The 20735-nt window shown below is 47.3% G+C and overlaps 9 protein-coding genes across 9 annotated transcripts; 6 read left to right on the top strand and 3 right to left on the bottom strand.

Annotated features, from left to right (window-relative positions):
* The first annotated feature begins 2320 nt into the window (after positions 1-2320).
* F4813DRAFT_272271 (uncharacterized protein) lies at positions 2321-2861 on the top strand. Its single transcript, XM_049240383.1, has one exon. The coding sequence runs from the start codon at positions 2490-2492 to the stop codon at positions 2778-2780; it is 291 nt and encodes a 96-aa protein (XP_049102968.1). The 5' UTR covers positions 2321-2489; the 3' UTR covers positions 2781-2861.
* A 723-nt stretch (positions 2862-3584) lies between these two features.
* On the top strand, positions 3585-6337 carry F4813DRAFT_272260 (Ferroporti-1). Its single transcript, XM_049240382.1, has 2 exons — positions 3585-5146; positions 5215-6337. The coding sequence occupies exons 1-2, from the start codon at positions 4097-4099 to the stop codon at positions 5665-5667; spliced, it is 1503 nt and encodes a 500-aa protein (XP_049102967.1). The 5' UTR covers positions 3585-4096; the 3' UTR covers positions 5668-6337.
* On the top strand, positions 6338-7869 carry F4813DRAFT_272244 (uncharacterized protein). Its single transcript, XM_049240381.1, has 2 exons — positions 6338-7724; positions 7777-7869. The coding sequence occupies exon 1, from the start codon at positions 7007-7009 to the stop codon at positions 7721-7723; it is 717 nt and encodes a 238-aa protein (XP_049102966.1). The 5' UTR covers positions 6338-7006; the 3' UTR covers position 7724; positions 7777-7869.
* Positions 7870-8631: 762 nt separating this feature from the next.
* On the top strand, positions 8632-9420 carry F4813DRAFT_386408 (uncharacterized protein; the record flags this gene model as incomplete). Its single annotated transcript, XM_049246409.1, has 1 exon — positions 8632-9420. One exon carries the CDS (start codon positions 8632-8634, stop codon positions 9418-9420), a length of 789 nt encoding a protein of 262 aa, XP_049102965.1.
* Positions 9421-10246: 826 nt separating this feature from the next.
* Positions 10247-10949, top strand: F4813DRAFT_400160 (uncharacterized protein; the record flags this gene model as incomplete). The annotated part of the gene is made up of 1 exon (XM_049248239.1): positions 10247-10949. The coding sequence occupies exon 1, from the start codon at positions 10348-10350 to the stop codon at positions 10945-10947; it is 600 nt and encodes a 199-aa protein (XP_049102964.1). The 5' UTR covers positions 10247-10347.
* An 833-nt stretch (positions 10950-11782) lies between these two features.
* F4813DRAFT_272196 (A/B/D/E cyclin) lies at positions 11783-14251 on the bottom strand. The gene is made up of 5 exons (XM_049240379.1): positions 13868-14251; positions 13610-13670; positions 12264-13508; positions 12070-12208; positions 11783-12019 (listed from the first exon to the last, which is right to left on the bottom strand). Exons 2-5 carry the CDS (start codon positions 13616-13618, stop codon positions 11913-11915), a joined length of 1500 nt encoding a protein of 499 aa, XP_049102963.1. The 5' UTR covers positions 13619-13670; positions 13868-14251; the 3' UTR covers positions 11783-11912.
* A 769-nt stretch (positions 14252-15020) lies between these two features.
* F4813DRAFT_349193 (ribosomal protein L2) lies at positions 15021-17188 on the top strand. Its single transcript, XM_049242147.1, has 3 exons — positions 15021-16312; positions 16372-16445; positions 16508-17188. Exons 1-3 carry the CDS (start codon positions 15301-15303, stop codon positions 16616-16618), a joined length of 1197 nt encoding a protein of 398 aa, XP_049102962.1. The 5' UTR covers positions 15021-15300; the 3' UTR covers positions 16619-17188.
* On the bottom strand, positions 16290-17188 carry F4813DRAFT_349192 (uncharacterized protein). Its single transcript, XM_049242146.1, has 2 exons — positions 16508-17188; positions 16290-16445 (listed from the first exon to the last, which is right to left on the bottom strand). The coding sequence occupies exon 1, from the start codon at positions 17016-17018 to the stop codon at positions 16746-16748; it is 273 nt and encodes a 90-aa protein (XP_049102961.1). The 5' UTR covers positions 17019-17188; the 3' UTR covers positions 16290-16445; positions 16508-16745.
* F4813DRAFT_400152 (carbohydrate-binding module family 18) lies at positions 17152-19350 on the bottom strand. The gene is made up of 4 exons (XM_049248238.1): positions 18776-19350; positions 18553-18720; positions 18161-18496; positions 17152-18101 (listed from the first exon to the last, which is right to left on the bottom strand). The coding sequence occupies exons 1-4, from the start codon at positions 19147-19149 to the stop codon at positions 17618-17620; spliced, it is 1362 nt and encodes a 453-aa protein (XP_049102960.1). The 5' UTR covers positions 19150-19350; the 3' UTR covers positions 17152-17617.
* Between the last annotated feature and the right edge of the window lie 1385 nt (positions 19351-20735).

Here is a 20735-nt window from a genome sequence, read left to right as displayed (position 1 = left end):
AGCGGCATATAAAGAGGCTCAAAACGAAGCAGGAATGACTTGGATGAGGTCAACAGGCGTTCTAGGCACTTTAGCGGGGTTTACATTGGGCGAAATTATTCGTCTATGCCGTGAATCGGCGGATCTTTGTTTTACACTATATGTATTTGTCCATCGGTTGGTTGGATCCCAGATGTCCCGGATGCATTGTACAGGTGGAGATACCATTATCATATTGTATGTGTTTGACTACACTTGTATTTGTTAGAGTTCTAAGATCTAGAATAAAGCTAGAGAAATAAAGCATCCAACTTGAAGGCAAGGCTTGTTTGGGTGATAGGTTTTCTGCTTTGCCATAGTTGATATTTTTTTTTTTTTTACCGAACCTCGGGCAAGGACTGTTTCTCCTTCGAAGGCAACATCTGGAACGTGGGCAAGCTCTTACATACTGCATACATACTGCATACATAGGCATGTAAGTGGGGATAAAAGTCTATGTCCGGTTAGACTTGGGTTCCTGAACGATGGCCTCCGAACCGATGGTGCGGCGGTGCCAAGAGTAGAGTTCATTGGTAATGCTTGCCACCCCGGGTGATAGCGAATCTTCGGTAGAGCCGGGCTATGAGTCTTGTTGGCCAACCTAGATGCTTCAATACTATAGTTATACTATACGAACTTGGATAATGGTATCAACGGGTAATGGATTATGGAAATTATTTAGTTGGCTTATAAACTTTTTATGGCGACCTTATATAGAGGCACATGTTATTAATGAGTGTAAGTTTGTAAGACTGTAAGCTTGTAAGACTGTAAGATTGTAAGACTGTAAGATTGTAAGTCAAGCCACAGCATTGAATCTCTTCGGCCGCTTAAATGCCAAGCGCGATAAGCTTGAAGTAATGTTCATGTAATGCTCATGTATGTACCTAGGTAGGTATGTACCTAAATTACCACTGTGCCACATGCAGACGTCCGTGTGTAACTGCATACCGCGTCTTTCCCCCTGCCAATCTCAACGACCTGGAACATGTTCAATACTGGAACACCATTCTTGATTCTCTCATCCGTCGTATTCTGATGCAGCTCATCCATACTTATAGCAGTATGTATGACTCTTATTACATAGTGTAGGTCATATCACTTACTATCCATGCGTGTATCATCTTATTTACACCACAACAATCTCTTAGGTTAAGTTGGCAAGCTTTTAAATCCAATGTTGTAGGTTTATCGTCTTCAGGATTCCAGAACTTTTCTGTCTCAAATCCACCACTATAGGAAACCCATTCGTTCGGTCAAGCTAGTTCATGATATGCATATTTCTCTGCATCTATGATGGATTGATGTCTCTGATAAATTGACTATGCCATGCCTGTCATGAAACAACCTGAATCATCGACCAACCCGTTTTCGGATTTTCAGCAAACCCCTAATCCCGGCTGACGATCATACGCCCCTGAGAAGAGGCGTCTTTACCCGTTTCGGACATAAGAAACCCAAAGATTGCAGCGCACACTCCACATCTACCTTGATGGTGCGATACTCCATTGCTTCCGACAGGGCTACGAGACAACGACATTGTTATTTTACGAAGCGAGCCTAGAACAAGATGGGAAACGAAGAGGACTCTCATCTGTTTCACCACCACTTACACTAGATACACTCACACTGCAATAGGTGAAAATAACATATTTCTCTCGGCTGCAAATCTAGCTAGGTTAGTATCATAGCTCATCGTGTCCTGCCGTTCGTTACCTTTCTGGCATCGATCGTAGGCGTTGTGCTATCGCCTGTTACATGAGCATGAGAGATCTCGTAAATGCTGCTCCTGTAATCCGTACAAGTGTACAGCCACAAAAATACGTAAGTCCTTGTCGCATTAATATGTAAAACTAGACCTTGATGTTCAAACCCCTGGGCAGGAGATCTATGTATATGCTTTAATGAAGTCACATCACAAACGATGTCCTTGTCATATCTCCCTGTTCCGTCCAACCCATGACCAAAGTGGATCAGATGTTTATCGACTCCTTACTATGCGCATTCCTTTCTATCGTGCACCCTCCTATATCCAGCCTCACAACCCTACAACCCTACAACCCTACAACCCTACAACCCTTAGTTTAAGGTTGGAGACTTGGTGTAGATCCTCCCGCGCTCCTACTACTTAAAACTACGCCGGGCCGTATCTCATCTGTGTTCCTTCTTCCTCCAGACTCCTCTGTAGTGTCTGTTTCTTCCATCACTCCTCACCTAGGACCCAGTCGCCTAACAAGTATTGCTTGTTTGTTCTATTCACGAATCTCTCCGGAATAGATCGTCCTATCTTTTTTTTTTTCAACCAAAGCCAGCTTTGAAACCTTCGTTCGCTTTGCATTCTTTCAAACTCACAGGCTGTGCCTCTTTTTTTACGCACTTTTAATCACCAAGCCAAGTCTTAAGGAATACACCCGAGCCCGCTTCAACCTATTCAAATCCCAGTTATCAAACTAGAACAAAACACCGTCAAGATGCATTCGCGATTCCAGACCATCCGATCTCGATTCACCCCTAACGGGATTCGCACATCTTTCCGCCGCTCATCTACGGCATCCACTAGCTCAACAAGCTCATACCAGTCATACAGCTCGAGCTCTTCATCGCCTGTGAGCACGATCAATGCTGTGTTATTTAGACAGCCGTCGATTGCCGACCTAGAAGAAGAGAAGCGCAGCTCTGGGCCCGAGTTGAACATGCTCGAGCCCAGACCCATCGTCTACTGGGGCGGCGTTGAAGAGCGAATGGGATCCTTACACTTCTAAACATGAGCTTCAAACAGCTGCCTCCACGCGGAGGGAACAGTATTCAAGCTTGTTTCTTTCAAACAAACTTTTACTATAGACCTTGACGGCCAGATGAGACGCGCTTAATTATATTGAAAATAAGGACCCCTGGAGGAGTTTCGCAGATGACTTGCATAGGTCATGCACGATGTGATGGGACGGGACTTATTGACTGAGGACGTTTCCCCATGGTTACGGGACACGACACACAGCACACAGCACTTGAAGAGATATCACAATCGCGGAGCACACGGGGGTCGGTCGGGGATGGGGTTTACTGGGCGCCTCGGGATGAGTTTATTGGGAGTTTTGCAACTGTCGCTCTATAAGATATAATTTTAGAGAGGTTTTCCAGATACTTAACGAGGAAATGAACAAGATACGGCTTGCACAAGCAAGTTGGTTTTTGCTAAATTAGATTTGCTTGTTTGAGTAGTTTGATGTGTGAGCTGTAGTTTGATGTGTGAGCTTTGTGATGTAAGTCCTACTAACAGTCAAATAACGACAGGCCTTTTATAAATTAAGGTTATTCTTTATTATTTGGATAGTTTTATTTTTATTTTCTTCCGACTTATACCACTTTATCTATCAAAGTCGTCTACCAATCAATTATGATGTCAATAGGCAGTTACACAATACATGAATGAGAAAGCTCCGGCGACCGGCCGCCATCCCGGTCGGAACCCCGCTAAGGAAATAAAGAAATAAGGAAATAAGGAAATAAGGAAATAAACATCATAGGCCTACATACATTATGGCATTCGCCAATAATACAACATCATTCGACAACTTGTCGGCCTGACTCACCGATTGGCCAATTCATTGTAACCCAAAAACACAGCATATATAGCAGCTGTTTTTACCGAGCATGGCTTATTATAATACTTAGCAGTATACTACGCAGTCGTGGTCCGCTTCTTCCATTGGGTATTCAAGTCGAATTATACCCCCTATCACAACTTACAACTTACAAAATAGTATAAAATGGAAAGTGATGCCGAGAGCGAAAGTAGTTTCGAGCTACTTGACGATGGCTCTCGTGACGGCGGAGATGGCGGTATCACTCCGACCGGCCTCACCCGAGCACAAGCCTTGAATCTATATGTCAGCCATGCTTTCTCGACTTGGAACGCTCGCGGTTATGAGTTCGCGGCAGTACGTCTCCCGGAAGAAGCGGTTTGATGAACGAATCAAGTTCATACCGGCTCACCACGTCGATAGATCCTCTTCACGGCAGCCGCATATCCTGATACCCTTGTGGCGGCTGCGTTACGGCAAGTCTCCCCGACTACCCTATGTTAACTAAACATATTCTAAGCTTGTTGTTAACACGGGCTTGCAGCATGATCATAGTATACTTTGCCATGATCCTGTTCTCCAGCTCGGTCGGGCAATGGGTCCAGAAGTCTCCCAGCAGGCTCCGCACGTTGCTCTCAACTATCGTTTGTAATCGCGGCTCAGTTATTCTCGGCTCCTTTTTCTGGATCTTGATATTGAGCCAGGAGGATCTGGTAGGACGCCAAGCAACCTTTGTGTTACCTGAAAACGCTATCCTCAAGGGTATGGGCTTCGCCATCGCGGTGACGTTCGGTATTATCGAGCGTTTAAGTGCGTTCGGCAATCTCATCTCGATAGAGCGAGATTGGGTCGTCACCGTTGCTGCTCCTGCTGGTAACCCCTATGACCTTACTCACCTAAATGCTGTTATGAGGAGGATTGATCTCGTCTGCAAACTAATCTCACCTATATTAATTTCAACCGTCATCTCAGTCCTCGGGTCGATTCGGTTAGGAGTGGTATTCACGGGACTTACTAGTCTTATTAGCATCCCAATCGAAGTCTTCTCTGCGAAGCGAGTGTGGAATAGCAGCCCCTTGCTACAAGCACCACGTGCAATACCTACCTCGCAGCCGGGCACGGCAACTCAAGAAACGTCAAGATCGTGGATATCAAGGACTCGGCAGTACTTTCACGGCTTCGAGATGTACTTCAGCACCTCCGTCTGGGTCCCGTCTGTCGCATTAGCACTTCTACATTTTAACATGCTGACCTGGAGAGCTACATTCATCACCTATCTAATCAATATAGGTTACTCGCTTAATATAATTACACTTGCCAGGGCTATTGGTTCCGTATTCGAGATAAGCAGCACGGTTATTACTCCCCGAGGTATCGATTACATGGGGAAGACGCATCACCACGCTTCGACGTCGCCCATGGACGAAGATGACGAGTCAGGGGTTCGGTTGATCGCTAGTGATCAGGAGGGAAACCGGGATATCCAAACCATGATAGGATTGCAGCGGTTTGGGCTCTGGGGTATAAGTTGGCAAATAATAAATACCGTACGTTATCAGTCCCATACAATTAGTTGTACCGAATTCTTACGTACGAATACTTACGAACTACAAAGGTACCGGTTGTTCTAGCTCTATGGGCAATATCGGCACAGCAAGACGAGGCAGAAAACCTATTTGCTATTATCCGGAGGGTTATCAACGAAAATGTTCCACCCAATGCGGGTTGGAGCGTCGTCTTATTCTCGTTCCTGGCGTTCTCGCGGCTCGGTGTATGGGTCTTCGACCTTACTACCCAGCAATTGACGCAGACACTTGTCCCGGGACACCAACGGTCAAGTTTTGCGGGCACGGAGAACTCGATCATAAATATATTCGAGCTCCTCGGCGCCGGTGCGGCCATAGCCTTTCCCCGTACGGAGCAGTATAGGTGGCTGGCATTGGCGAGCCTGGTGTCCGTGCTAATCAGCTGGATCATGTATGCCGGCTGGGTCCGTCGACAGAGAGGCCACTTGATTCACTGGGAGAAACTAGCTCGGGGGTTCTGTGTCAATGAACGGGGCTGGTGAATGGTCGAGGGGTAGATACGGGGGTGGTCGACGAGCGACGCCAGAGATGCACGATAGCGTACATGTCGTTGGATGCCAGCGCCGTATATTGTCAAGTACCTTCCCGCCGTAAGTCAGGTTAGGTCCCAACGACTAAACACCCCTCCTCTTACCATAGGCCACGATCCTTTTTTTTTAACCCAACCCACGCACCGTAGCCTATTTCATCTTCTTCAACTATTCGCACTCGTTCGTATTCAGCCCCGTATTTTCTAAACTTGTGAATATCTTTCTTGGTCATTGCTTGTGAGTTGTATAGTTGCCGAATCTAAATTCTAATTCCCTCTTCTACAAACTCGCAAACTTCTCAATCACAGCCATCCTCGCAGCTATCTTCATATCCATCCTACTAGGTTACAGATTTTCTTCAACTTCCGTTATTAGCACATCAGCTCCGACATAGAATTATCTTCGCTTAATTTACACGCACAAAAGCTTCTCGCGCTCATGTCTTTCGCACCGAGAACTCCCTCTCCTACAACAACATCAAAATCTCTAGTTTGGCTATATTGTATGCGACAATTGCAAAAGGAAATCTCTAGAAGACTTCAGTTGTGCACATTGCCTAGCAGAGAAGAACATGATCGAGATTGATACATTCGAAAACGAATAGGAGGAGACAGATTGCAACGATGACGAGGGAGAGGGACCAAATAGGTCAAATGTGAGATAGGGACATCTAGCAAGGGGAGAAGAGCCATTGCTACCTCTTATCAACTATGCAGATTCAACTGTGCAAATCAAATCGCGGGCATGGCTTTGATATTGGCAAAACCCTATTGCTACTCCAAGACTCATACCACAGACCTAACAAAGCCAATTGACTTTTACTACGAACCTAGGTCCTAACCTCACTCCTGCTCTACTCGAGTATAGTACAAGTAATAGTACGAGTACTCGTTAGTCCTCAGCTCGGAAGATAATACTCATCCCATACTCGGGGTTTTACCTTGTATACAAACCACCCCTGCTGGTTTCTCCTTTTATATTTTGCCTGTATATTGCTACCTGAGGGTGTTTTTTTATTGGGGGGTTATTTCTTGCGCCTTCCTGCCGTATAATTGTTGGTCTGTTCTATTTAGTTTGTACCTTTTTTGCACAGACCTTCTGAGCTACTAGAGATGTCTGTCATTTCGCCTTGAAATGCTCTTGTCGTGAGTCTCTTCATCTCACCACAAATATCTTCCATCTAAAACAAATTTCATCTCGATCGACTCTTTTTCTCGCAACAGGGGAAACACCAAATCGCGTACCGACTTACACTTTATTGACATGCGATATACTACAATCATCCATCATCATGTCTCGCGCACCACGAACTCCTTCTCCCCAGCCCCAGAGCCCGTCTGACATCCCGACCCAGACACCCCGATTTCGTGCCTTCTATCTTAGCACCTTGAATAGAATACTTAGCCATGGAAATCTGGAGCCAGTGTCACCCACCAGTCGTTCCATACTAAAGCACTACTTCAAGGGGCTACTGACGCCCAGCTCCAACAATCAGTTTAGAGAGCCATCCCCATTCTACTTGCCCACCTCCGACTCTGAAAGCAATTCTACTTGCCGGAGGCGTCTCAAACAGCAGCAGCAGCAGAAGATAACGCCTACCAACCTACATAGTATTACGCCACTTCTCCGTCCTTTAGCACCAGCATCACCTTGTCCTCGGCGCAGTCGAAAACAACAGTCTCGTCCAAAACCGACCTCCGACCACACAGCTAAGGAAATCTTAAAGAAGGATGCAGCCCGAAAGTCCTTAGCAAGGCAATTCTATAATCTGAAGTATAGAGGCTCTATCCCTACTACTACTCCTCGTAGGCGCAATAGCCCTAGGGGCGCTCAGCTCTTGCGCAGGACAACCTCTTCGAAAAGACGTACAAAAAGACATCCTTCAGCCTCCAAAGCCGATAGGGGGGGTACCGGTCATCCAGTTCCTAGTCACAGACAAGTTGACACCATATATGCTCGTCACCTACAAGCTTATCATCGAGTCCACCTGCGCTACGGCGCTAAATAGGGCAAGTCACTCATCTAGATCTTAGTTTCTGTTATACATACTAACGACTATAGGAGCGCCCTTCCTTTACCTACGCAACCTCTACAGAAGTGCACGACTTGGATCTTTCGAACTTGGAGACAAACAATTGGTGTCCTTATAATGGCGGACTGCCGGGGATGACTTGTGTGTGGATGTACCAAGGAAAATACTAAGGGGGATATCAGGAGGTTTACTAGATGGAACAAGGCGGCGTGGATTATGCTCGGAAGACTACTATCTATGGGTCGTTCCCTGGTACAAAGCGAGTAAGTATTGGTTGGAGAGACGAAGGTATCGTCGGTATAGATCCGTGCTAACTATGCACAGACAGACAGACAGACAGACAGACAAACAACCAACAGGGCAACATGTTGCCAACATCATATGTATAGTCTTTCGTAACATCCACCTATACTATAAGTATATACCAAGGTACATACAATATACATACTCAGGTACGGCACATCCTGATATTAGGATGTTGCCAACCCTACACGTATGTTTGCGCCTTTCTAACGGACAGACCGCGTATATTACCAATGCATCGTTGTATCTCTCTTGTGAACGGACCACTTAAGCTTATTGCAACGAGTTTGCAACTATACTTTATAAACTGCCCGACCTCCTTGCTATGTTGGTACCTGTTGTATATACTCGCTGGTACGTCACATATGGTTTGTACCTCTCCTTGTACAGACCTCCTAGTTTTATATAAATATCTAGCCTCCCCCCCGGTGAAGTTTCTCTTGAATTTTTCTTCTACAACACCATCACCTTCTCAGTCTTCATCTTTGCCTCATCTGTCTTACCACTTAAGCAGATCAGTCATCAAACACCAACATCAACTCATCTCTATCAACCTCTAGCGTGCTACAACATTTACCATCATGTTCTCCGCACGTAGGACTCCTTCTTCGGGTCCCTCCTCGGACTCCGAGCTGGATACTCTCCCGGCTCGCGCAGGTCAACAACGAGGCCTTACTTCTGCAATTGCGCATGAGCTCAATGGTGGACGTCGGCTCCGGCCTCCAAGACCCTGCTCCCCGTCGCCATTCGATTCACCAACTTCGAATCACAAGAGCTCCGCTGCCGCTAGAGATGCCATGAAGATACAAGACCTCATGGAAAACATCTACGTGACGTGGGATCCACCAGATCACCGCATCTCGGCATGGGGCACGCCCACTCGGCGGTCTTCTCGTCGCAAAGGAGAAGATAATGACGAGGAGGAGGATGACTTCGTTAGCCATGGCAATCGCCCGCAACGTATACGCTGCGTAGACAATGATCCGGTACGGCGGTTTCTCGCCGCTGAATTCTACAAGATGGCCGACCGTCCAGCTAGTCAGTCTACCGCGTCTGGCTCTGCATCACCTCCAGGCTTTCGCTCCGCAAGCCCAACGCCATGTTCTAGCAAAAGAACGGCTAGCACATTGGAGGAGCAAGACAAGGCCCTCGACGCATTCACGGACAATGATGGAGGAGACCGGCCAAGCACTAGGCTAACCCCTGAGATGGATGAATGGGAGCCTTTCGGAAACATGTCGGCTTCGAGTGGACGCTCTGCAAAGCGTGCCAAAAGACTCGGGGTAGACTCGGACAGTGAGTATTTCACGAAATACCAATGGGAAGAGGAACCCACCTTAGCTACTTGGCTTTGGGAGTTTTTTGTCTGAAAACCCAGTAAGACAAGCAGTAATTGCAGACCCCCAACACCGACTATTGGCAGACCTACGCCATGTGGATGGGATGTCTTGGCACCTATCCGGTTGGACACTACTGTTGGGATTGTTGGCAGCTATAGGGAGTCTATGATCGTCATTGGGGGAGATGAGCAACGGACGTACAGCCAAAGGGGCTAAGGGTCTAATGACGAGACTTCACTAGGTTGCTAATAATATATGTGCCCTCTGTATGTGAGAATGCCACTACCTACGGCATCACATACATGGCATCATACACAAACTCTCCATGTTGATCTTTGGTAACTAATGTGCTGTAGACTATTTGGTCACGTGACATGGACAACCCCTGAAAGTGACATTGTTTGCTGAATTGCCAACTTAACACTCATGGCCCGTTATAGCTTAGTAAATGTGGCGGCTCATATGTTTCTGTTGATCTCATTGTATTATTTCTATAATTGGCATTACGTTACACAGGGAAAGAGTCAGAACCTGGGAATCTTTAATTGGATAGATGATCACATATATAAGATATATAAGATATATAAGATATATAAGATATATTTAACCTGGAGGCATCTGATGTTGTAAAGCCTATAAGATGAGTAACTATGAAAATAAAGTATCACCCTTATTTTCAGATGGTAGTCATGAGATAGTAGTACATGAATCCCAAACATCTTAATGGCATATATAAGAGTCTTCTCATAAGACTTGCCCCCCCTTTTTTTTGGTACTGACCTTCTCTTGCTATACCCTTATATCGTGAAGCGTGAACTAATCTTACAACTATCACGTAGATCTTTAGTTCTGGTAAGTCCAATTCTCCTAAGTTTATGTTTATAAATAAAACTATTTACACGAAGACACCGTAGCTACGAGACATCACAAAGACCAACTCATACTAGACCCATCACGATGTCTGTGACAGCCGAATCTAATCCTAGCGACGACATCAACTCGAATACCAACAACGACGCTATACCCTGCCCCGATATCAATACCAACGACACTACTGAGGCCCAAGACAACACCAACACTACTAACATAGCCCCCGAGCCCGGTAACATAGAACCAGAGAACGCAAGTCCCAACCCCAACAACCTCGAAAGCAATATATCCGAGACTCCCCCACCTAACAATATCCAACCCCCAACCGTCTCTCCCGAGACCACCAGCCCGGAAATTTCACCACACCCGGCCACAGCCACGCCCCCAACTCCCAAAGTACGAAGCCCTGGACTCTCACCTCAGGACTCCGAGCTAGACAAGCCCCTTCCGCTAACCTTCTGGCTACTCGCCGGCGGCACCGGCGCGCCGCCCTCGACGAGTAGTCTTCTCCGCATGACGAGCGAACGCAACGCCGCGACCCGAGAGGCAGAAGCGCGAGCAATTGCTCGAAAGCAGGCTCTTGAGGAGCGTAGGGCATATCTCGCCCATTGGGACGAGGAATGGGGCCCCGTGGGTGTAAAGGGGCTGTTGGCTAAGGTGTTTAGAAGTAAGAAGCGGAAGACCTGAACAGGTAACCTAGTTGAATACCTAAGATAGTACCTTTTAATTACAGCACCGCTGATTTTATTAGTAGAGGTGGTATAGGTAAATATAAAGTAGAACAATGATTTCAACCAGTTCGTCCCAATCTACCGGTCCCCTATCCTCGAATTGGTAATAGTAAAATCAAACAAACATCTAAATTTACAACTGAGGTATCATCAGTAAACATTATAATCATATCAAGGATTCTCACTTGAGAATAGACAAAAGCATCAAGCATCACAAGCAGTCTCATGAAAAACAAGAATTAGTCTTAACGTTAATGAAAAACCTTGATTAATGCAACGCAAATCTTACTGCCAGCCCCCCCAGCCCTTGCCCCTGGTCTAATCCGAACCGCTTAACAGTATAATATGTACAACTTGTGAAGCTCCCTCCGAACCGCCTATCGACAGCCAGCTCCAGATGACCGTCTACCAAACCTTCTCGGAGAAGAGTAGCAGGCTGAGCTGGCGAGGCTCTGTTGATAGAGATAGAACCAAGCTCGCGAAACCCGAGCTGAGCATTACGATAGCCGCCAAGCCAGCGGTAGTGACCGGAAATTTCGTAAACAGGCAAAACGCCACCAGCTCTGGACCCTCCGAGACCTTTTACCACGATGTGGTGTGCCTAGCACACAACTGGGGAAATATGAGACAAATGTGTCAACGTAGCTGCAAGCTACCATAACCGGGGGGGCTTGGTATAATGAAAAGACTTCCAGGCAGCATCTGGAAGTCAATGTGTTCATGGGTATGGAAATTAGACGCCCGGATCAAAAACGTCCATCAGCTCAAGAGGTAAGATCCGCAATCAAGATTATGAGAGTCATCGGCCAAACGTCATGCAAGCTGGTATCGTAAGGCCATCATCCAACGAGACCCTGAGTATCCTGACACTCAGTAAGGCTCTTAACGTAGGAATATCATAGTGCAATTGAATGGTATGTATTAATAATCCGGCTCCAGCGACGAGAGGTCGTCAACAGATATTTTTGTGTCCGTGATACCAAAAATAGGTGCGTTCTTCCTAGCCCATTGGCGCGTAATCAACGAAGCTACGGGCCGTTAGTAAAGTAAATAAACGTAGCCATACAGAATCACATACCTTTCATAAACTTCTTGCTAGCATACTTCTTGTAGAAGGCCTCGTGGCAGATAGGACGAGCTAGATAATCGACCATAAGCTCAAACACGGGTTCTATCTCTTCTTCCGTGTATCCGGCATAGTAGGCGATGGTAGGGTCCTAATAGGAGTTAGAAGATGGCATGAATATAAATTGCTACAGCATAAATACTTACCCATTCACCACGGTCGAGTATCATTCGAGCAAGATACATGGCACCAGCAGCAACATGGCTAGGTCGGTATGCCAGGAATCGGTAGTCGACAACGCTGATCTCCATTAAGAACTTTCCAATAGTTCGACATTGAATATCGTAGTCATCTGCCTTTGAGATCCGTCGGAGAAAGTTCATGGGATTCGGATAACTTAAGTCGTAGTTCAATGTCTCTAAGATAAACCGCTCTGCACTAAGGATCTCGGCATCACTGAAACCGTCATCGGATACCATTCTATAGTTGCTGACATGAGGCGATAACACCTCCTCGTACTTGGCTGCAATAAACATGGCTGTAATACCGACAAGTTGGACGCGGTCCAATTGGACAACCTTCTGAGACAAAAATCGATCGATAATGTTAATAGCAAGGAAGAGAGTCTCAGGAAGGAGATGAAATCGGGTATGAACTTCGATCATCCAGTCGACAAGGATACTTCGCGTCTTCCACTCCAGCTCGTCCTGGTGTCTTATGTAATCAGGATTAGGTACCGATTTGCTTTCGAGGTCTTTGAGGTATTCGAAGATCTCATGGGCGTATTCAGCCACCATCACGGGGTCATCTAGACCTTCTTCTTCTAGATCCTTGACACCTTCAGGGAGCACAAAGCCAACTTCCTCCTTGGAGGAAGCATCTTCTTTCTGAGCGGCCTTCTCGGCTGCGATATCCGACTTGGATGGCTTGGATTCAGGGAGTTCGAGCTTCGCGGGTTCGTTGCTCACAGTGTTAGCCTTCTTGCGAACCGGCTCTTCTAAGAGGACATCTTGCTTGATTGTTGTCGACGTGACTTTTCTCTTGTGGGTTGTACCGAGTGCACCGGAACCGGATCCTGCTCGCTTCACCTCGGGCTTTTTCGCCTCCTTGGCGGCCAAAGCAGACCGAGTCGAAGTGGCACGGGCAGTGGTCTTCTGGATTCCTGTAGGTTGTGCGGCCTTGGAGACTAGACCGACTTTGCTAGCAGCTTTCTTGCCTTCTGCGGCCTCCCCTTTTCCAACGTTGCTGACATCACCGAGGGCGGCGCGCTTTCTTTGAGCAGTAGGATTCGCGTTGACCGCGGACTTCTTGGACTGAAGGGCCTGCTTGGCCGGCTGTGATGTGACGTCGAGATCAAGGGCTGCAGCCTTTGCACGCGTCATACGCGTAGCATTTCCAGTTGCATTTTCGTCATTCTCATTGGTAACGACTCGCTGTCTGACAGTGCGTCCCTAGAGAAGTTAGGTTAGATTGTGTTGAATAACGCGATGTAGCGCCAAGTTTGGATAAAAGTCGTGATCGGCGAAGGGGTCGGTGAAATAAACAGACTTACCGGAGGCATCTTGTAGGTGGATGAATTCGCTTGATTTAGAAACCACAATTAGATTGGAGGTCTGAAAAAATAGGTTAGCCAAAGCTTGAACGAACGTGCAGTGCATATATGCAGGGTGGGTATATATGTAGGGGATGCTGCGAAGCTACCGCCTTATATACGCGTAATGTCACCTGTGATGACTATGCGATTATGTATTGGCAGGACAACAAGCAAAGCCCCAACTTTGGACAAGAGTAAAAAAAAAACATATCATACATATAAATTGATTGTTGAAAAGGTCAGGGTGAGGGTGTATGTCAACAAGCTAACAAGCTTTAGAGATCAAGCGCTGAATAGTGCAAATGCAAAAATAGGCAATGAACCTTAAAGACAAGACGCGATGCTAGTAGAAAACGTTCGTAGGCGGCGTGATTGGAGAATAAGGTGGTGGAGTAATGAGGGATAGGAAGAGAAAAGAAGAAGAGGTAATTGGGTTCGTGAGAAGGTATGTAAGGTTGTAAGGTGGATGATTGAATGTTGTTGATGAGTAGAGGGAACAGTGATGTTTTTGAAGAGTGCGGCCAATGTTTGGCTTTTGGGTGGGTTTCGAGAGTAAAAGCGTGGTGGTGGAGGTACCCGTAACTTTGACGTGAGGGATGTGTTTGCACGTACCTAATTTATTGCACGTAGCAGATACACGGTACCCTAGCGCGAATTTGGGGGGCTCTCAAGGCAGCTTCTAGGGCAGAATACCCCTGTTCAGGCTGTTGTTTCTTAGGGCCTTGATAGTTCTTGATACTTCCGTAGCGTAGGGAGTACCAAGTAACTGAGAATCTCTCGTGTACACGCGCGCAATCTCGCTCAAGCCACCAAAAGTCAAATGCCGATTAGACTATGTTGGATATTGGAGAGGCTATTGCTCTTGAAGTGAAACTAGTGAACGAAGATTCAAAAACGGTACTTAAGGGAGGTAATATGGTTCAGAGTGGTCCTCTCAATTGCGTGTTTTGAGAATGGAAGATGGTAAGTAAAGTGAGTAGGTTAAGTAGAGTCTTGAAGGAGAGAGGTTGGTACTGGTTTAAAGAATTGCTGTAGGTAGCTCCATCACTGCAAGACGCGATCTAAGGATCCCACACGGTACAACAGTACATAGTAATAGAATAGTGGGTCTGCCACCAGACGACGGTTGTTACGGACCCGCACCCTGCTTCTTTTTTCCCTGGATACGTGACTGACCCCACAAGCCCACTTGAATCAACAGAAGCAACGGAGGGGCAACGGCCTTTTCATTGGCCAAACTTCGCCGGCCCGGAGGATTCACTTCTTCTTGACCAATCCACTGACGTGATCCCGTGTTTGCAAGGGTTCATACTTCATCCGTACCTTACAACTCACAGCAAGATGTGGCTGAATCTACTGATTTTCATATCCTGAATCATTAAACCATTAAACCACAAAAAATTTAGCCTCATTCACCTTACATAATCATCAACTTCTCAGCCTCAACACTGGCAAAAACTCGGCTGATCAACGAAATCTTCAATTAAGCTACAATGCCAAGCCTCTACCCTTGACCTCGGAAGAATTTGAATTCCAGAATAGCTTCAATTTCTGGATTTTAGTTCCCAACCTCCAAGGCCGGCCCAGCCTTCCTCCGTCGAGTGCGCCTCAGTCGACATATATGTCACCGTTAGCTGTGAGATGATATAATGCTACAGCCGCGGATATTGTCCGTCTCAGCCCGGAGGGTGCTGGCTAACTGCCAATGCTCTTTAAGTCTGCCCCTCCGAGGCTATGCGACAATTCGCAAGGCTGCGCGCCCCCCCAACCCCAATGCTGGCTATGTGCCCAGGGTTCCTAAGGATGACGAAGCCCCCCCTAAACCTGCGAGGCAGCACGCGCCGTCCGGACTCAAGTCCGAAAGAGAATCGACATTAATCCTACGTACATACAAACCTAGGACACCCGGTGTGCGACATCTTAAGCGACCCATCAACGATCACTTATGGAAAGGCAGGCCCTTCCTTCCATTGACCTTCCCCAAGAAGGGTATGGGGAAGGGTGGCCGTAACAACAATGGCAAAATTACAGTTCGGCATCGTGGTGGTGGTCACAAGCGGAGGATAAGGACGGTGGATTTCCACCGCTGGCTTTCCGGTCCCCACCTTGTCGAACGAATCGAGTACGATCCGAACCGTAGCGCGCATATTGCGCTACTGACCGAGGAAGCTACCGGCCAGAAAACGTATATCGTAGCGGCCGAGGGCATGAGGGCCGGAGACGTAGTGCAAAGTTATCGGTCTGGTATCCCTCAGGACCTTCTCGAAAGTATGGGCGGAGTCATCGATCCGGGTATTCTGGCTGCTAAGACGGCACATCGTGGGAATTGCTTGCCATTACACCTTATCCCCGTTGGAACTCCGGTATACAACGTCGGTTCTCACCCAAAGGGGGGTGCTGTCTTCTGCCGAAGTGCGGGGACCTTTGCTGTCGTTGAAAGTAAGGAAGAAGAGGTAAGGGATGACGGAGTCAGGGTCATGACGGGCAAATATGTCAATGTTAGGCTACAGAGCGGAGAGGTCCGGAGAGTCAGCAAGGATGCCTGTGCTACTATAGGCGTGTCGAGTAACCCTCACCACCATTACCGACAGCTTGGTAAGGCTGGTAGAAGCCGATGGTTGAACATTAGACCAACAGTACGTGGTGTGGCAATGAACAAAGGTATGGTAGATACGCGATCCGGGTTCATGTCAGATATGATATTAATTGTTGGCTTCTAGTGGATCACCCTCACGGTGGTGGTCGTGGTAAATCCAAGGGTAACCGACACCCGACAAGTCCTTGGGGTACACCGGTATGGCTCACCTCATCCTTTGAAGACGAACCTAACGCTCAACTACTAACTCATCCTCTTAGTCGAAAGGTGGTTACAAGACACGCAGAAAGAACAACCCCAACAAATGGGTTGTGGTTCCTCGCGTACGGAACATGGGCAAGCGGAGAGACAAGAAGGGCAAAGAGTCATAGAATCATCCTTCTTCGAGCGAGTCCTACGCACTCTGTCTATATGTACAACCTACAGTCTCAGCAAAGAGAGCGAGACTTTTGTATTGAAGTGTACCATATTAACCGAGTCATCGTACAACTCTAGCTATCACGAGCTAGGTATCCATACAACGTTGTCTATTTTCGGCAGGTAAGTTATGCTTAGGTGTGAATTACAACGGGACGTGCCATCTATGTTTATTTTCTTCCTATAGGCCAGCCTCTCCTCTCTCCTAATCATATAGCCTAAATGCATGTGGTGAGGCGTGGGCACGTGGCCTATGCACATCGCCAACGTCAAATGTAAGAGGTAGATTACACTTTGACCACCAAGAGCATGTCTCCTCCAAGTTGTTAATACGCTTTGGTAAACTATATTCATAAATTTAAATTATTAGCTACTCCTGGATACAATAAAGTGCGGTCCGAAGCGTTGATTGGTGGAAGCCAGTGCCACCCACAGCCCTCATGTAAGGAGTTTGCTTGCAAACTGCGAGCCCAAGTCAAAGTTAAATAGTCCACGGGCGCTTGCAATATTTCTTCTCCCATCTCTCAATGATTTAGGTACACAAGCTCAAAACTCTCGATCCTAGCTTTGAAGTTCATCGACAGCCATCCCCCTAGCGACGAGACATTCCTCGATAGATACTATCCTGCCGAGTATTCCATCAAGACTCAAAAACTTACTACTGTCTTTATGTGTCTTTTCTAAATATTAGAGTATAGAAAAAGTCGCCTTTACGGCATATCTCTTCTTCGACACGAGTCAAAGGTCTATCATATCAAGGTTGAAGAGTTCTTATCACGCTCCTCCTATTAACAGCTATGGAGATGTTCTGGCTAAATATTTCTACTAAAACGTATTGACACATATAATTAACTTTAATATTATAGGGAGAATAATATCCAAGATCCATATCTAGGCCTCTGTTCCAAAACAATATACAAACCCAGAGGCGAGGCCTAGAGAACTATCACCTCCTAAAGTTGCCTATACCAGTTTTGGACAGGATCCCCAAGACAATCGCCCACAGTCACAGCCTTGTAACCTCGGCTCTGAATGCCCTTGAGCATGTACTCGGTCAAGTTATGCACAGTCTGCTCGTGGATATCATGCGCGATGACCAGGGCGTCGTCCGAGTCGGGAGACAAGCCCACGAAAAACTGGTCGAAGTTATTCTTGGAGTTCTGAATCAAGTCCGGCGAGTCGTTGAGGTAGTCCGCGGTGTCGAGGTCGAAGTATATGACGTGGTACCGCAGCGCGGCCATGTCGTCCTCGCACCCGCTGGCTTTCGTGCACGAACTGTACGGCGGCCGCATGTACGTCGGGATGAAGCCGAGGATGTTGCGGAACGCCATCTCGTTCTTGATCATCTCGTCCTGCCGCCGCGCTGATGTGAGGGTGCTGAGGTCGGCGTGCGACCACGTGTGAGATGCGATCTGGTGGTTATCGGTGTACATGCGCCTGGGCAGAAAATATGTTAGGAGTCAAGTTCGCTGGCTGGCATTGTGGGTAGTTCTCACTTGATTATGGACGGCCATTGGAGACTTGTATTATCGATCTCACCCTTGCCGTTGTTAATGCCGGTGATAAAGAAGGTCGCTTTGGCGCTATACTGCGCCAGGAGATCCAAGAGCGCAGACGTGTACTGGCCAGGTCCATCGTCGAAAGTCAGAGCCACATCACCGTCATTCTGACAGTCGTAGATACCTACGCCGCCGACCGCCACACTTCCGAGGGGAGATCGGGATAACGTCGACGTGTTAGTGCCGCTGGGAATTTTATTTGCGTCACAAGCCGGTCCGTAATCGAAGAGGCAGTCCGGAGCATTGCAGTAGTCTGAAGTAGTACCGCAATATCTACCAGTGATACATAAGCAACAAATATCTTGGAGAGACGGGATGAACTAACTTACCCGGAAATAGAACAACATTCCGTCGCACCGCACACTTGATCGTCGAAATCGGGCCCGCAGCGCCCATCACTGGAACTTCCACCGTTCCCGCCACCGCCCGACGAACACGTTCCAAATGCAGATTGACATCCGGCATCACAGTAATCAGTCGAGTTACCGCAGTACCCACTAGGCATAGGTGTCAGTACGGAGTCCAAGAAGAAGCTCGTCCTGAATTACTCACTACTGAGAGCAGCACATGCCAGTCGGGCAGATATAGCCATGCTCTCCGGCTCCCGTGTTGCCGCACGTCAGATCCGGTGAAACCCCTCCGTCACCATCATCTCCAGATCCGTTTCCATCGCCGCCGGACCCGCTACACAGGCCGAATTGTCCCTGACAGCCAGTGTCGCAGTAATTCGTACTGTTGCCGCAGTAGCCGTACTGGGAGCAGCACAGGTTGTCAGAACATGTGTAACCCTTTGTCCCGGCCCCCGTGTTCCCGCAAGTCATGTCGGGCGAGACATCGCGCTGGCTTAGCGACGGAGGCACCGCGAAGGCGAGGCCAGTCCCCAGCTGACCTGCGAGGAAGAAGAACACTTGGACGCGCGAATACATCCTGGAAGAGAACTCTCAAGCGAGCGTATTCATGAGCGAATGTAGGAAGCTAACGAGTGGTAGGTAGTGCTGTCAGACGGGGTTGAACAGCAGAAAATTTTCAGGTACGTGGGAGTCGACCGCTCATAAGATATTTACACAAGTGCGGCTGACCATTCAGGGCGGCGCCATAATCGGATGGTAGGTACGGTCTTTCTATATGTACATCTCAGCTTTCGTCTCGGACGACGGCCGCGTGCCACAGAGCTACAGGAGCTACAGGAGCTCGGGAATTACGACCCGGGGGTCAATAGGGGGTCCAATCCCGATGGCATGGGCGAGCGTGAGAAAAAAAAAAAAAAGGTGCGTATGCATGGGCGTCGGGGAACTTAACGAAAAAGTCTAGTATCGTGGCTGCATGCGAGATAGCATACGACGGACCATATAAGAAGGATTAAGCCAATTACGTTGCTCGGACAAGCCAGTAAGTCCGCATTCCCTCCACGTTTGCTGCTGTATGAACAAGAATTTCTCGAACGATGATACGATGGCGGATGTTTGGAGTCTAGATCGCCAATAAATCTGAGGCTCTTCCCCATGTTCGCCAGATCGGTCCTGGGATTGCGTAATACATAGCCAATCTGGGATGTACAAAGAGATTACTTGATCAGCTTGGAATCAACAACATGTTACCTACAAGCGAACCGAGCACTACCGCATTACACCAACGGCCATATCACAATCCCCAGTTCGTACGCGTCGTCAAAAACTAGGACGTTTTGCCTCTGTTCCAAATCTTAGTCAGAGAAATAATACAGCTACCAAAAGGGGTGGTTTATCTTGCATGTTTCTGTCGATATTTCCTGCGAAACCAGCACATCACAGCTAGCAACGTGCAGGTTACATGCATGGTCGAGGCCCGTGTGGTAACCTCAGTTATCTGCTGGCTCTGCCAAGCCGTTATTGCAGCCACCAAATACGAGATCACATTGTTTTTTTCTCCTCATGTACTATGTAGTACTACCTACGCAACAGAGCGGAAATGATAGCTGATATGGAAAAAGCTTTGAAAGCCACTATTACTACCTAGTCAATGAGTTATGACTAAGATATATGTATAAGTAAGTGGTTTGCTTCCTACTTTTGGAACGTGATAATATTGATCATATTCATAACAGGAGAGGATGAGGTGAGACGTTATCTACCCCAATTATAACCTGCGAGAAGGCAATTTTATAGTCAATTCAGCTAGAGAATACAGTAGTTATAATCATCGTATCACAGGATACACATAGTGGTAGTTTTAGTTAGAAGATTCAAGAAGGAACAACCCAGCCAAAGCCTTGCTAGCTATAGCCTTGTGTATAGTGGGATATGAACGAATACCGACAAAGATCAGCCTCTACTAATACATCTAAACGACTTCAACGTACGCAATTGGGGCTTTAACCCTAAGCCATGGCAACACTTAATACAGAGATGGGGGTGAATATACGATTCCGTCTTTACGAACTACAGAGGCCAAGCGACACCAAGAGTGGCAGTGTGGACTATCCGTGTATAAAAGTTGACATCACAAGTTATGAGCTATTGTGTTATTTATTAGG

Source organism: Daldinia decipiens (genome assembly GCF_022478715.1).
Source record: "Daldinia decipiens strain CBS 113046 unplaced genomic scaffold F4813scaffold_5, whole genome shotgun sequence".
NCBI lineage: Eukaryota > Fungi > Ascomycota > Sordariomycetes > Xylariales > Hypoxylaceae > Daldinia > Daldinia decipiens.
Note: the sequence above shows the minus strand (reverse complement) of the source record. Positions and strands in the feature narration are given on the sequence as shown.

What these genes read in the sequence shown, in the direction of transcription:
- F4813DRAFT_272271 (XM_049240383.1), top strand. Translation starts at nt 2,490, where the DNA reads ATGCATTCGCGATTCCAGACCATCCGATCTCGATTCACCCCTAACGGG.
- F4813DRAFT_272260 (XM_049240382.1), top strand. Translation starts at nt 4,097, where the DNA reads ATGTTAACTAAACATATTCTAAGCTTGTTGTTAACACGGGCTTGCAGC. An exon ending in GTTGGCAAATAATAAATACC is followed by an intron (nt 5,147 to 5,214) that starts GTACGTTATCAG and finishes CGAACTACAAAG; the next exon opens with GTACCGGTTGTTCTAGCTCT.
- F4813DRAFT_272244 (XM_049240381.1), top strand. Translation starts at nt 7,007, where the DNA reads ATGTCTCGCGCACCACGAACTCCTTCTCCCCAGCCCCAGAGCCCGTCT.
- F4813DRAFT_272196 (XM_049240379.1), bottom strand. An exon ending in TACTCGACCGTGGTGAATGG is followed by an intron (nt 12,209 to 12,263) that starts GTAAGTATTTAT and finishes AACTCCTATTAG; the next exon opens with GACCCTACCATCGCCTACTA. An exon ending in TAGCAAGAAGTTTATGAAAG is followed by an intron (nt 12,020 to 12,069) that starts GTATGTGATTCT and finishes AACGGCCCGTAG; the next exon opens with CTTCGTTGATTACGCGCCAA.
- F4813DRAFT_349193 (XM_049242147.1), top strand. Translation starts at nt 15,301, where the DNA reads ATGCTACAGCCGCGGATATTGTCCGTCTCAGCCCGGAGGGTGCTGGCT. An exon ending in TGGTGTGGCAATGAACAAAG is followed by an intron (nt 16,313 to 16,371) that starts GTATGGTAGATA and finishes GTTGGCTTCTAG; the next exon opens with TGGATCACCCTCACGGTGGT. An exon ending in CAAGTCCTTGGGGTACACCG is followed by an intron (nt 16,446 to 16,507) that starts GTATGGCTCACC and finishes TCATCCTCTTAG; the next exon opens with TCGAAAGGTGGTTACAAGAC.
- F4813DRAFT_349192 (XM_049242146.1), bottom strand. Translation starts at nt 17,018, where the DNA reads ATGAATATAGTTTACCAAAGCGTATTAACAACTTGGAGGAGACATGCT.
- F4813DRAFT_400152 (XM_049248238.1), bottom strand. Translation starts at nt 19,149, where the DNA reads ATGTATTCGCGCGTCCAAGTGTTCTTCTTCCTCGCAGGTCAGCTGGGG. An exon ending in GGCATGTGCTGCTCTCAGTA is followed by an intron (nt 18,721 to 18,775) that starts GTGAGTAATTCA and finishes ACCTATGCCTAG; the next exon opens with TGGGTACTGCGGTAACTCGA. An exon ending in CAATGGCCGTCCATAATCAA is followed by an intron (nt 18,102 to 18,160) that starts GTGAGAACTACC and finishes TTTTCTGCCCAG; the next exon opens with GCGCATGTACACCGATAACC.